The sequence below is a fragment of the Microtus pennsylvanicus genome, chromosome X, assembly GCF_037038515.1.
Source record: "Microtus pennsylvanicus isolate mMicPen1 chromosome X, mMicPen1.hap1, whole genome shotgun sequence".
NCBI lineage: Eukaryota > Metazoa > Chordata > Mammalia > Rodentia > Cricetidae > Microtus > Microtus pennsylvanicus.
In genome coordinates this window covers 135,177,855-135,192,612 of record NC_134601.1, presented here as the reverse complement: position 1 = coordinate 135,192,612, position 14,758 = coordinate 135,177,855, and the positions used below count along the sequence as shown (strand labels likewise).

General features: G+C 40.3%; 1 protein-coding gene across 1 annotated transcript in view; it reads right to left on the bottom strand.

Moving 5' to 3' along the window:
- Positions 1-7,184, bottom strand: part of Tspan7 (tetraspanin 7) — a 107,066-nt gene extending 99,882 nt beyond the window's left edge. Inside the window, exon 1 of the mRNA XM_075957397.1 lies at positions 7,045-7,184. Within this exon, the coding sequence (XP_075813512.1) occupies positions 7,045-7,125 (81 nt within the window). The 5' untranslated portion in view covers positions 7,126-7,184. The remainder of the gene's footprint in view (positions 1-7,044) is intronic.
- Positions 7,185-14,758: the final 7,574 nt, after the last annotated feature.

Here is a 14,758-nt window from a genome sequence, read left to right as displayed (position 1 = left end):
TCCAAAAGGGTTTTTATTTCAAAATATATTAATAGGATAAACTGCTGGCCTATGATGCCTAAGTCTCTTGGTTCATTTTAACCCTGTGTGTGTGTGCCAATACTTATGATTATCCAACGATTACCATTTTAGATGTTCTATATGATCAATCAGAATCAATAACTTATGTAATTAATAGCATGCAAAGTATAAATATAGATAGAAAAGACTTCTTGTTAAAGATGATGTATTGAACATATCCATTTATCTTTGTTAACTCCCAAAATTCCACTGACACGACACTAAAAGGATCTTTTTAAACACCCACAGTTAAAAAAAGAGTGGAAGAGACAACCATACTGATATCCTGAGAGCTAACAAAAATATGGCAGTGTCTTTGGACAGCCTAGAATAAAGTATTTATACCTAAGCACCTCCAGAAGACATAGACAGCTGACGTTAAGGAGAAGGCTGACATTAGAAGGATCTAGTAAAATACTTTTTGAAGAGAAATTAGGAAATCCCCAACTTCCTGTCTCTGGTTTCTCTTTCATTCTACCATAGGTTCAGAGATGTGTTCTTTGGAGACTATATCAGAAGTCTCGGAACCAGAAACAGAAGAACAATGGACATTTGTATACTGCATGTGGTGTCCTCACATCCCTACCTTCTTGTTCAGAGGAAAATGAAAGGATTCTCCTGTAGGCCATATGATCAGACCAACAGAAAAACCACAGGCATAAAAATACTGATCTTAGTTCTAAAACTCACCTAGCCCAACAAAGCCACACAACTTAAAAACAACAAACAGGAATAGAGTCATGCTAACAGCTTCCAAATGTGTTTTAAATGACCCCCTTTTAAACACACATGAAACAATTAGCAGAATCCCCCAGAAATCTGTGATTATAACGTGGTCTAAAAAAATAGTTTGGAAGAAACAAAGAAGATATAAAGAAAAACTTTTTTTTTTAAAAATAAAAAATTCCTAATATCCTCAGAGATAAATTTGAGAGCATTGGAAATGTGCAAGAAGAAACTCCCAGAGGGGAAAAACAGGATTCAAGAAGAATCATAATAATAATTAATTTTTCAACATTAATAACAAGGAGACTTTGGTAGAAAGTAGATAGTAAAATTTTGAGGGTGTTTTCTAAACTACAATTATATATTCAGCCAAACTATCAAGCCAATTAAAAGCATCAAGTAGGAGTTCTGCATCTGTAAAGGATTCACTATATGACTTCCCATATACCTTTTTAGAAAGACAACTAAATGAAAGCTTGCTCTACCAAAATGAAGAGATAAAAAAAAATCAAGAACTAGAACTAACAAACATCTAGGAACTTTGAGGATTCAACATAGCAGAAGTCCAGAGAACATTAGTCCACGTTGAAAGCCAAAATGAAACACTAGGCCACACAAATGATACATGGAGTGCTTGAACACACTGAGCATAGATATATAATTCTTGAAAAAAATATGGAAATGAATTTTAGTAAATATTCTAAATGCAAGGGAAAAAATCAAGGTGGCTGCTAATTACAGGGAAAATCAAAAGTTGTGTAAGTATTCATAATATCCATACTACATGGCTGGCTCCGCTATGAAGAGATTTTTCTTGTCACCTCATCACAGCCCACTGCCTAAACAAAACGGTGTGTGATAAACTGATAACAACTTTGCAAGATGTGACTATGAGAGAAAAGGAGGAGTTCAAAGGAACTAAATTTCCAACTTCTATAGTGTGACAACAATTAGATAATACCTAATAATGAACAATTTGGAAGTGATTGTATTACTGATTAACCCGACAAAAAATGCCAAATGCAGCACGCAGTGAACAGATAACATCTTATAGGATAAACGATATCTGGTACATGACAGTCAGTGAATGTTGGCTGAAGTGAACTGACATGCGAAAATTTTGCCAGGAATATGTGTCAATCTCAAACACTCTGTAAATATTAGGGCCTTCTCTTTAAGATTTCCCCTCTTTATTAAATCTAATCACTGAGAGTTTCTAGAAGAAAAGAGAGAAAAATAATATCATTTTAATTACCCCCAAATGATTAATGATATTATAAAAAGGAAAAGAGAAATCACTGATATTTCACCATTAAGAGATTTAACAATTCCATTAGCAAGGTAATTACATTCATAGATGATAAAATAAACAAATCCAATATTCACTAGAATGAAGCAAAGAACATTTCTCTTCAAAAGACTGTTCAGATGTAGTCAACATAAATCTTACCTCAGAACTCAGATGAGTACTTAAAGTCCATAAAAATTTATAAATCAAAACAGTTTTCTGGTAAGTATATATTTAGAAAGTTTTCTTGTTTGCTTTTGAATTACATTTCTCATGAAAATTAGAAACTTCTTTTTATTTAGAGCAAGACATATATTTTTATTCAAAGTTAAGTTAAATAACAGTTCACTAAAATATCTGATAAAAAGAGACCACAAAGATATAATGATTTAACAGTCTTTATTGTAAGCAAGTCCTTTTAAAGTTCCCTAAGCATTACCAACATGTGAAGAAAAAGAACACATTTAATTCACTATGGATAGCTCTATTCAGCTGTGGTGTGTTAAACAACTAAGTCAGGAGTGTTGTTAAGTTTCAGTTTTCATTCATTTATTAAGAATGTAAATATTCCCCAAGTAAACTCCCATGTAATACTATTTCGAGTCTTTAACGCACAGGAGAACTTACTCCTAGGTGTTTTCCTCCCTCTAACGCCAAACCTGAAAATAAAACATAGAAATCAAGGAAAGTAAGATTATGTTATCAGCACTCAGGTGATGTCATTGAACTGGAAGGAAAACCGTCCTATCCACGAGCACACAGTCTGTAAAGAGTCACTTACCTTTAGTCTTCAAACAAACCATTATGGCACGTCATAGGGAATGCTTTTCTTCTGACAGGTAATTGTGTTGGACATGCTGTGGTAGGGTAAATACAGTGACTTTCTCATTAGGCCTCTCCTTTTCTTCACAGCGCTTACTACTCTTCCAGGCACTATTAACCTTTTGAGCCAGATATTGGGCAGGGCTCAACCCCTATAAGGAGTCGTCAGGTAGCTGCTTAGCAACACCTTTGGTCTCTAGCCACTAACTGCCTGTGGAACCCATCCCAGATGTAACAAAAAAGTCTTTAGACATGGCCAAATATGGAGAGATTGTGCCCTGTCGAGAATCAAAACTTTAACAAAATATGGCGGCCAGGGAGAGTGATTGCAAATAAAAGAATACAGATAAAAACAACTATCTCCTTTTCATAACGGTAGTCTTCTGGTTTGTTATAGGCCAAAGTACTTGTTGATGCTACTAACTTAGGACCATTTTAAGATAAAACACCTTCCACACCTAAACCTAAATTCAAGTAAAAGAAGTCTAATTAAGACAACTCACAAAGAACACAATGTAAATAATTCTGACTAATCATCTTCCCATATTCCCCTTAAAAGAGTGAAAAGTCAGCCTTTTTATATTACAGGGCATAATTCCAGAAATGTAAAAAAAGAAAATGGGGTACTTACCATGTGCCAGACATAGTACTTGGTATTCAAGAAATAGTCATATATCAAATATATTTACTGAACTGAGAAATAACTCTTACAGTTTTTAAAGGGTGATCTTTGGCAAAAGATTCTTCCATATAAGATCAAAAAGCATGAACAATGCAACACACGAGAAGCCAGTCCATGTGCACTTCATATATATATATATATATATATATATATATATATATATATATGCACACATATATAAACATACATGTATATCTAAACATTTTTTCATATATATGTTCATAGTTCAAAAGACCACTAAAAGGAAGGGAACCCACAAAATGGAAAAATGGAGCTTGTACCTAGAATATATGATTGATTAATAATGCAATAATAAAAAGATAAATGAAATGGTCAAACAATATGAATATGTATCTCTTCAAAAGATGACCAACAATCATTAAGCATTTTAAAATATTCAACATTAGCATTTATTAAGGAAATTCAAAGAAGAATCACAGTAAGATGTATAAATGCACAGGTATTAGGATGGCTACAATTAAATAGCCAGATAGTGACAAATTCTGGCAAGTATAAAGGGAAAGTGGAACCCTAACTGTTGAAGGGAATATAAAAATGCAACACTTTCTCTGGAAGACAGTATGACCATTCTTTCAACAATTAACTATAGAGTTATTTGACCTAGTAATTTCATGAAGACCCCCAGGTATATACCCAAGAAAAATGAAAATATAGGGACTCACAGAGACAGAGACTCTAATAGCACATAAGTCATTATAACCTCATCATCCATAACAGTCAAAATGCTCAACTATCCATCAACGGATGAGCTGTAGTATATTCACAAAATGGAATCCTATTTGACCATAAAACCAAATGAAGTCCTAACACACGCTAACAACATGGATGAATCATGAAGATCTCATGCTAAATGAAACCAATCAGTCACAAAAGGGCAAATATGTGATTTCGTATATGAAATGTTCAGAACAGTAAAATCTAGAGCAATTGAGTAGAGTTGTGGTTTCCTACGGCTGGCACCAGGAGAGGGACAAGTGGGAGAGAAAATGGGATCTTAAGGACAGAACAAGGTTTCTTATCATTATTTCAATGATGAAACAACCAAAAATGGAGTGCAGTGATGATCGTGTCCATGAACAAACTAAAATGATAACAAACACACTAAAATGCAAACTATTTATATGCTTAGAATATATTTATATAGCATACTTTAAATGGATGACATATATCATATGAATTATGTCTGACTAGAGCAGCTTTGTTCAAAACAACATTCAAGGTACATTAAAAAAACTCAGCAGTTGAACTATGGCTTATTAAAAAACATCTTTAATATGTCCTATTGTCTAAAGAGAGCTCATTCTTTTTATTGTAAAGTATGAAATGTGTGAAAGATCATTAAATCCTATTTAAACTACTGAAAATACTTTGTGTAAATACTTAAGAACATGAAAATCTTGAAAGTACAAAAAATAAATTCAAATGCCAGCATGAGGATCTTTCAGGGTCATAGAACACAGTGATCATTTCAAATGTTTTAGGAGACTTGAAGCAACTGGGTTCATGAAGCAGCAATGGGGAGGGGGGAGGCTGTCAAACAAAAAGAGTTAAATAATCCATATGAAAATCGGGAGCCTGGAGCAACCCCTCCTTTACCAGGCTTCAGAGCTGCTCAGAAAACAACCCTCCTTCCTCCCCATGAACCATAAGCCTTCTTTTTCAGGACCCTAACATAATCACTCATAGATTTACTCCAGTAACAAATAGGAAGTGTATACAACAAAGGGCAAAACAACAACAGATTGAAGGAGATATATAAAGATCTAAACCAGTTCCTAGCAATGGCTACTGTGAAGTTGGATCATCAAGCATGACCGCTTTTTTTCAGGCATACATAGCAAGATCCTTGAATGTATAGCTAGCCCACAGTCCCACTACTGAGATGATTCACCCTGTGTTGAATCCAGTCTAAAAAAAGTCAACTCCCATGTTTCTCTTATGTGGTGGGCTGTCTCGATCATGCTACTCTGTGTCATTGCAGAGCCCTGGTTTGCGTTGTTGCCACACTGCATGGCTTTCCAGACCTGAAGTATCACCAACATCAGTAGCAACGAAAGCCTAGACACATTAGGGATTTTTTTAATATATAAAAAAATTTCAGCTCTTGTCTTGGCTTCTGCAAACAATTCAGTTTACCATCAGTCCGAGTATAGGTACCTCATTCAATACTGTGCTCCACAATTGAATAAAAAACGGGGCTAATATTGGGGTGGAAACGGCAAGAAAAAAAAAACAAAGGCAAGAAGATTTTTTTAAACAGAGCTTCATGTTTCAAAATGACTATATTGGAAGCCAGAATGACCCAGATTATGGGGGGGGGGGGGGAATTCATTCCTTTGCTGGGTGGCTGTGGCTTGAGGTGGGAAGAGGGAACTGGGGGGACATCTACGTGGTGAAAGAACTGGGAATGGTCTTTAGGTACCACCCACCTCTGCAAATGAATCACTGCAGTGTCAACGCTGCACTGATTTCATGAATTGCCAAACAGGATGAGGTAAGGCATAAGCCCGGAGCCCCCTCCTCCCCTTTTTTCCCTCCTCCTGCGCACAGAAGCATCCCTCAACGAGGTGCACCAAGCAGCCCATGGCCGGCCGGGGCTGAAGGGCTGACGTCACCTTTCTGCACTGAGCTCAAGGACTAGTAGCAGTACCAATTAGGTGGGGAACAGAGTTGGGGAGCTACCGCAGCCACCAGGTAGTAGGGGTCCTCCTCTTAGGTACTGTAGATTGGGTTCACACAGTAAATACAATGACCAGATGGAAACAGTAAAGGGTGGAACAGAACCAGAAAGGGGTCGTAAGACCAACTCACTGAATACGCTCAAAGATAGATAACCCCTTGCTTATGTAAGACCCTCTCTGTGCGCCTCCACGCGGTGGCGGCGCCTGTCCCGCATTAGTGCGCTTGAGAGACTGATCGCCCTTGTCCAGGCAGGCAGAAGGCTGCCGGCGACTGTCTCCCGCAGCCCCACCGGGTCGGGACTGAGTCGGAATCGGGGATCAAATCCCGCTGTCCTGCGCCCACTCCCAACCCGCCACAGGTTAAATCCAACAGGCCTCCAAAACTAGCTGGTAAGGTAGAGAGAGGAGTCCAGAAGAGAAAACAGACAAATCCCCAACTTTCCCCAGGGGCTGACCCTGTCCTGGGAGCTTAAGAAATCAATGCATTAAAAAATATATACATATTGGAAGGGTCAAAAATCTGCAACCACCGCCACCACATAGCTCACTACAGTTTTCGTCAGACAAAATCGACGGTCTAAGCAGCCCAGACCTGCACCCTACCTTCCCACAGCCCCAACTCAGGGACCCTGCGCCTGTCTCCTTATCCACCGTCTAAGATTGGCTTTCGGGTTTGGGTTTTTTCTTCCACCTTTCTTTCTAAGAGCATCACCACACGGTCTGCTGGACCGTAGCCCGGCCAGCAGCCAGGCTTGGGCACTCACCCAGAAGACGAAGGAGTAGATGATGAGGAGGGTTTTGAGACAGGTTATCACAGGTTTGGTCTCCATTCTCCTCGATGCCATACTACTGAGCTCCGGCGGCGGCGGTGGCGGCGGGCGGCGGGGCGGCGCGGGAGGGGGAGGAGGCGGGGCCAACGGAGGCGGGGCGCGGGGCGCGTGCAGCCCAAGTTTCCCCGGCGGCGCGCGCAGGCTGGGAGAGGCGCGTGCATAAGCGCGCACCCTGCGGGACTTGGGCCGAAGGAACAGGCCAACTGGTGACTGATTGGAAGCTCAGAATGCAGCCCTAGCCTGCACTCCAGCTTGGGCACAGATCCCCAGCTAAGCTGGAGGCTGCAATGGTTCGTGGACCCAGTGAACCCGAGAGCCTAGAGGCTGGGGCGGAGGTCAGGGCAACCTTTCTCAGACCACCCCAACATTAAGATTTCGGCTTTGTACAAAGCAGGGCCTGCCCCTGACTACAGAAAGATTGTGTAGTGTGTTCCTGCGTTTGGACACTCAGAAGTCATGTCCTTGGTGATAAGCACACCTGTTTGTGCCAGGAACAGACTGTGATATCCAGAGACAGCTGGAAGATAGTAAAGAACCGGGGAGTTCAAAGACCCCAAAATCCTTGCTACTTCGCTGGAATTTGAAGGTTCCCTTTGAACTCCGTACTTTGAGATTTCCCCACATTTGGAAATGACAAAACTAAATCACAAGATGTAACAACATTCTTATATACAAGATGTTTAACAGAAAACAATTAAAAAATCAAATGATTAAATAAACTACCAGAGAGAATCCCTTGCCTCCCCTAGGGAACACAATCTCACTCCTGTGAAGCCACACTGCAGCAAGGAAACACAAGGGAAAGCAACTTGGTAGTTCCTCCAAAAGTGGGCTGTAGAGGCACCATAGGAATTCAACCCTAGACTCTACCCAAGAGAAATGAAGGCCCAAGGCCGTGTGAAAACCAGTGTGGGATGTAAACGCCAGTTCATACTGGTGATGAGTGGAATCGCCTGACAAATGGATGGCGCCCTCATTCATATACAACGGAAAACTGTTCATCAGTGCTGCTGGTACGTGCATCCAAGTGGATGAACTTCCAAAGTAGGCAGAGCGGAAGAAGTTGGACAAAGAAAGATCACGTACCGAATGAGCCACATCTAAAATAAACAAACCCATGGAGAAAAAAGACCTGAGTGGTGGTAGGGGACAGAAATAAGGAATAAGTAACTATTGATGGGTTGGGTGCTTGCTTTGATATTTGGAGTGGCGAAAGTGTTGTGGAATTGCATAATGGTGGTGGTTGCATGATTTAGCGAGAAAATAAAACTAATGAATGGCATAATTTTCGAGAATGACTTTTATGGCATGTGATTTATTACAGAATAGAAAATAATATACACTATACCTAGATTTCCCGCGGCTAATTCAAAGAGGGACTCATAGTATAGATTCTACCAGAGATTTAATCTTCTTCCCCAGGAAGAGTACAATAGGAAGCAACAGCATCATAGGCTAACTCCATGTGGACATTGTTAAGAATACATTCTGTAAAGAGTAAAATAATAGAGTCAATACAGCTTGGCAAAGCTTTTCAGGATTGGTTGCAGCTAGTATAATTATTACCTGCAATGAATTAGACATGGTTGCAGGTCAGTAAGGTCATTGTACAAACAAGAAACACATGAGAAAGAAGACCTGGTGAAGAAAATGACCAATCATAAGAAATAGTGTCAAAGAAAGGGAGACTTCGCAGTGCTTCTCAATGAGTGCTGCTCAGTTGTCCCACCTGCAGAGCTGAAGAGAAACAGTGAATGCCCCTGCCTGGCCCAGGCTAGTCTCAATTATCTCGAATGAATTGAAGGCTCCAGAGGCTTTAAAGCCCTTCAGGTGGATCTAATACTAAGCGAGAGCTGAGGGCCAGTTTTCTTTCTGTGACGAAATTAAATTTGTCTTGACAAAAGAGATTCCTCCTTTACCTTGAGAGGTTGCAGACTGATTCCTACAACTCTCTGGAGGGACGGGGAAAGGCTTCTAATGACTTCAAGGTCATAGCTGAAAAATACCTTGGCCGTGTATAAGTGACTCTGTAAAGTCAAAAATTCTAACAGCCCCTCAAAGATAATTTGATGAGTTTATACAGACTAGAGGATATTTACAGATGAAAAGCATCAGCTTAAACCAGCTCATCACTCCAATTTTGAAGCTTTACTTTGGAATGTCTAATTAAGTCTAATTTCTTGAAAACTTAGATTATTCTACCCCAAATAAACTATTTAAATGCAGAGATAAATATATACTTATCTTAAGTAACATAACTAATAAGTAAATTAAAATATTTTGTAGACAGCCTTGCTAACAAATTGTGATCTGTGATTCGGGATTTAAAAAATCATTCTAGTTTTACAGAGAGGACTGAGGAATTTCCTTGCATCCACAAGTTTCATTGCTAAATCCAAAAAAGTCTTGCCGGAAAGAGGACAAATTGGTCTTGATGAAACAAGATAGGGACCACTGCAAAGGGACAGAAGGCAAACAGCCTCAGGGCCATTAACTTCTCTTCTGCCTTTTTCCTCCTACGTTGTCAACAGCTTTGTTCTGTCAAAAGGCCAGAAGGCCAGAATGTTTACAGACTAGGATCCTCTTAAGACTGAACCAAGCTAAAATTAGTGCAATCTGAGATAAGCAACACAGTAAAAAACAAAGATAAGAAGGAACTGTCACTGAAGACAAATCTAACTAAGCCCTCTGACTTCATTTCTTCTTAGTTGATCTAAATAGCACTGATTTCCGAAGTTGAATACATGTTTTCAACATAAAAGCTTCCACTGGCTTGTTGGAGACCAGGCATCTGCCATGGGAATTATAACAGTTGGCTAGGTTAACACACAAATCCTCAAAGAGTGTCTTTGCTAAGAATCTGCTTCCTTAAAAGACGTGTAGCCGGGCGGTGGTGGCGCACGCCTTTAATCCCAGCACTTGGGAGGCAGAGGCAGGCAGATCTCTGTGAGTTCGAGACCAGCCTGGTCTACAAGAGCTAGTTCCAGGACAGGCTCCAAAACCACAGAGAAACCCTGTCTCGAAAAACCAAAAAAAAAAAAAAAAGTCGACGTGTATCCCATGGGAGTGGGATGCCAAACTTGGTAACTCTGTCTTCATATCGTTTTCTCACCTTTGCTGCCTCAACCTCTGCATCAGGCTCTGCTCAGTTCTGCATGTGACAGGATGACTAACTGAGAAACTTCTGGCTCAAAACTGTACTGCAGAGTTAGCTCAGCCTATTGACTCTCGGGGCAGATACACTTTTTTTTTCTGCTCTGCCCTTGTGATTTCTCAGCAGTTCAAGCGCTGAGAATCCTTCAGTTCTGTGTAAACCAAGAATATTTATGCGGCATGATGACGCCACTAGTAGCTCAATTTTTTCTGAGTGAGCCTCCTGGCCCCTTAGCCCACCAAGTACAAATCTAGGATTTCAATGCCCCAGCAAGGAAATAGCTCTTGAAGCTTTGCCCATGACTCATGAACAGTTACCAAATTCTAGTCCATTCTCCACCAAATATATGAAAGTTGCTGTTCTAGTTTGTCCGACAAGCAGCAATATGGCTCTCCTCTTGATCATTGTGGTCTCCCTCCGGTTCCAGGTAACGTTGGTCAGCTTGAACCAATGTCCTAATAAAGCTTTGCCTGTCTTGCTTGCAAACCACGGCCCAATGTCAGATCATGTCATCTGTTGTGAACTAGTAGCATTGGCACCCATTAGGAGAGTTGTGAAACCTCAAGATCACACTGCAATTCTGTGTTCAAATTGCTAGCATTTAGTTACAGATAAGTACCTGGCAGGAGGTCCCTGATGAATTGAAGTTCTAACCCCAGTACCTCTGAATGGACTTCATTTCAAGTAAGTTTGCTGCAAACACAATTATTAAGTCAACATGGGATCATAGTAGACTATTGGGAGCCCTTAAACTACAATGATTGGGTCCTTTAAAACAGTGATAAGTAAGTTAGTCTTTGTGAAGACTGAGTCGCACAGGGGAAAGGCCATCTAGCAGCAAAAGCAAACATCAGAGTAATGCAATGTCTAGACGAAGAGCATTAAGGATCAATGGTCGTCTGCAGCAGCTTTAAGGAGTGCAGGAAGGACTCATCCCAGAGTATGAGTAAGAGCAGGCTCTTCTGACCCTTTGATCTCATGCTTCTGGCCTTCATGCCTGGGAGAGAAAGTATTTCTCTTGCTTTAAGGCACCCAGTTTGGGGGTTGGAGAGAAGGCTCAGTGGTTGAGAGTGCCTACTGCTCTGGCAGAAGAAGGGAGTTCGATTCCCAGTACCTACATTGGGTAGTTCACAACTTGTTGTAACTCTAACTCCATGGTATTCAATGCCTTCTTCTGGGCACCTACATTCACATATTCATACAGGCATGCACATAATTAAACATAAAATAATATTTTTTAAAAGATACACACTTTGTCATGCTTTTTGGTGGCAGCCACAGAAAGTATAACATATATATATATATATATATATATATATATATATATATCAAAAAAGAATTGAAAACAGGCATTTAGACAAAGAGTTGCATATGGACGTTTACATTAGCACTATTTACAATAGCCCAAGTGTTTTGTCAGATCATGCATGGATAAACAAAATGTAGCATATGTTTGCAATGGAATGTTATTCACTCATAAAACAGAATAGATAACCTATTATATGTGAGAATGTGGATGAACCTTGAAAACTTTATGCTAGGTGAAAGAAACCAAACACAAAGGCCATGGATTTAATTACCCGACTCATGTGAGGTATCCTAAATTGTACTTTAAGCTAGGTAAAATGGTAACGTTTATACTGTATTTACTTTACCATGTACAGAAATAATATATAACCACAGCAAGTCCAAAGGTTCTGCCACCTGAAGAAAGGGTGTGTTTGGTGAACAGAAAGCCCTTCCTGGAGGCAAAGAGGAGTGGAGTGTGGGAGGCTAGAGAGGAGTCAGTTCTCCAGGCCTTTTGTGGTGATAATAAGAAATTTCTCTAAAAGTGAGGGGAGCATTTACTTTTTGTTATCTCTTGAAGATGAAGAGCACCACCATCAAAACCCTGACCTGCCTCTCTCTAGTCTGTTGACTAACATTCTAGCAGAATCTTCAAGTGCAATTCCTAGCATGTCACTCTCCTGCCTTCTAAAAGGCTTTCTATCACTGCCTTGGAATCAAATTTCAACTCTTTACCTCAGCTTAGAAAGCACACCTGAGCAGGTTCCAACTTTATCTGCTCTGCCCTGTGTTTTAGCTGCTTTCGCATAAACAAAACAGGATGTCGCCCCCTCAGAGAGTCCATTCTGGTTTAAACCAGTCACCCAGTCAACACAGTCACCTAGTCATTGTCTGTTCTATTTCCTGACAGCATTTCTCTAACAGTTTCTTGTTTATATACTTGGTTTTAGTTTTGGTTTTGAATTTATGTGTTCTTGAAACTTTTTGCTGTTGATTCCCCCAATGCCACCACCAGTACCACCAGATCCCTCACTAAAATGCAAACTCTACACGGAAGATGGGGGTTTTGTCTGTTTTGTTCACCGTTGTGTTCTCAGCACATAGATACAGTCGGAATACAAAGAAAGATCTGAACAAATGAATGATACCCAGTAGTGACTCAGTAGATGATTACTGACTGCTTGAAGAAGGGTGTGACATTTCAAATGGGCCTTGAAGTAGAAATTAGATAACGGTGGTCTTTGAGGGTTCCAGAAGCACCTCAATACAGGCTAGAAACAACATGACCAAAGGCAGCTTGAACAAAAGCAAAAAGCTCACACAGAAAAGTGACAAGGCAGCTAGTTAGAAGACCCAGGGAAAGGAAACAAGTTGGCTTTGCTCTGACGGCAGTGGGCCTCACGCTGGCCAAGGCCCTAAATTAGGTCTAGTGCAAGGCAATTGGAACAGTGGGGCAACCCCGCTTAGTGGCGTGACTTAATCTGATGTTGGAGCGTCCCTTCTTAGTGACATGACTCAATCTGATGTTGGAGCATCCCTCCTTAGTGACATGACTTAATCTGACAAAGTTTAGGGGAGTAATTTGGGAAGCAGTATGAAGGATGAAAAGAGAAGCGCAGAAGAGGAGTAGGGAGGTCATTTTAACAGTCCAACTGAAAGAGAAGGTCCGGACCTAAGGAAATGGCTGGGAAGAACAGGTTGGAGCATTTTCTCCATTCCACCTGCACTAGACTGTTGTGGATATCAGCTGAAGATGTGTTGCATTCGTTTATGCTGTGGAGCATTTGTTTAATGATGCAAACATGTGCTGCATTCTCTTATGTTGCATTTGTTTAGCTCTGTGAAGCTGTGTTACTTTGTCTGTCTGAACCACCTGATTGGTCTAATAACATGCTGAATGACCAATAGCTAGGCAAGACTGAGGGATAGGCAGGGCTAGCAAGCAGAGAGAATAAACAGGAGGAGAAATCTAGGCATGGGAGAAGAAGGGGAGCGAGAAAAGGAGAGGAGGATGCCAGGGGCCAGCCAGCCATCCCCACCACAAGCCACAGAGTAAGAAGTAAAGGAAGCTATATAGAATAAAGAAAGGTAAAAGGCCCAGAGGCAAAATGTAGTTAAAGAGAAACAGGATAATTTGACTAAGAAAAGCTGGCTAGAAACAAGCCAAGCTAAGGCCAGGCATTCATAAGTAAGAATAAGTTTCCGTGTATTTATTTGAGAGCTGGCTGGTGGGCAATCATAGCATATCATTGACAACAAAGTAGCAGTCATTTGGAAATACACAAATGAACTTTTTAGTCTTAAAGAGAAATTGTTGGCATACTACTGAGAAACAACACAGTAAAGTACATGTGATATCATCTCAACTATCTATATAAACACTTGCTAGAAGGATACTGGAAAAAAGTGTATGTATGAGCTAAGCATGGTGATACATGCCCGTTAATCTCAGCACTTGAGGTGTTGAGGCAGGAGGATTGCCCTATATTTGAGGCCAGCCTGAACTACACAGTGAATTTGAGGCAAGTCTGGACTATGCAGTTAAACAGTCTCTAAAACAAAGTATGTATATATTATTCAGAGTTGTATCTATAGGTACTTTATACATTTAAAAATGTTTTTTTAATTTCCCAAATTGTATATATATAATCAGAAAATAATATTTTATAAAAGAAGCCTCTGCTTAAAGGGAGACATCTTTGAACTGTTTCGCAAAGTTTCTTCTGTGAACTTTGAACATGGTTTCTGTTTTAGTTTCTATTGCTGTTAACCAAAACCAACTAAGGAAGGAGAGAGGCTTTTTTGTTTGTTTGTTTTTCTTACAGGTTCCAATCCTTTACTGAGGGAAGTCAAGGCAAGAACTCGAGGCAGGAACCTGAAGTCAGGAACTGAATCAGAGGGCATGAAGGAACACTGTTCACTGGCTTGCCGTGGGACTCACCTTCTCCGCTCTTATACATCCCTAAACACCACTTGCCCTGGAGTAGCACTGCCCACAGTGGGTTGGGTCCTCCCACATCAATCAGTAATTTAAAAACTACCCCTACAGGCCAATCTAATGGAAGCATTTTCTAAACTGAGACCCCCTTCAAAGCTGGCTCTAGGTTGTGTCAAGTTCACACACACACACACACACATTACCAATATATGTTCATTTATTGACATTTCTATATTACTGTCCTACCTGGGCTTCCCAAATGAACTTCT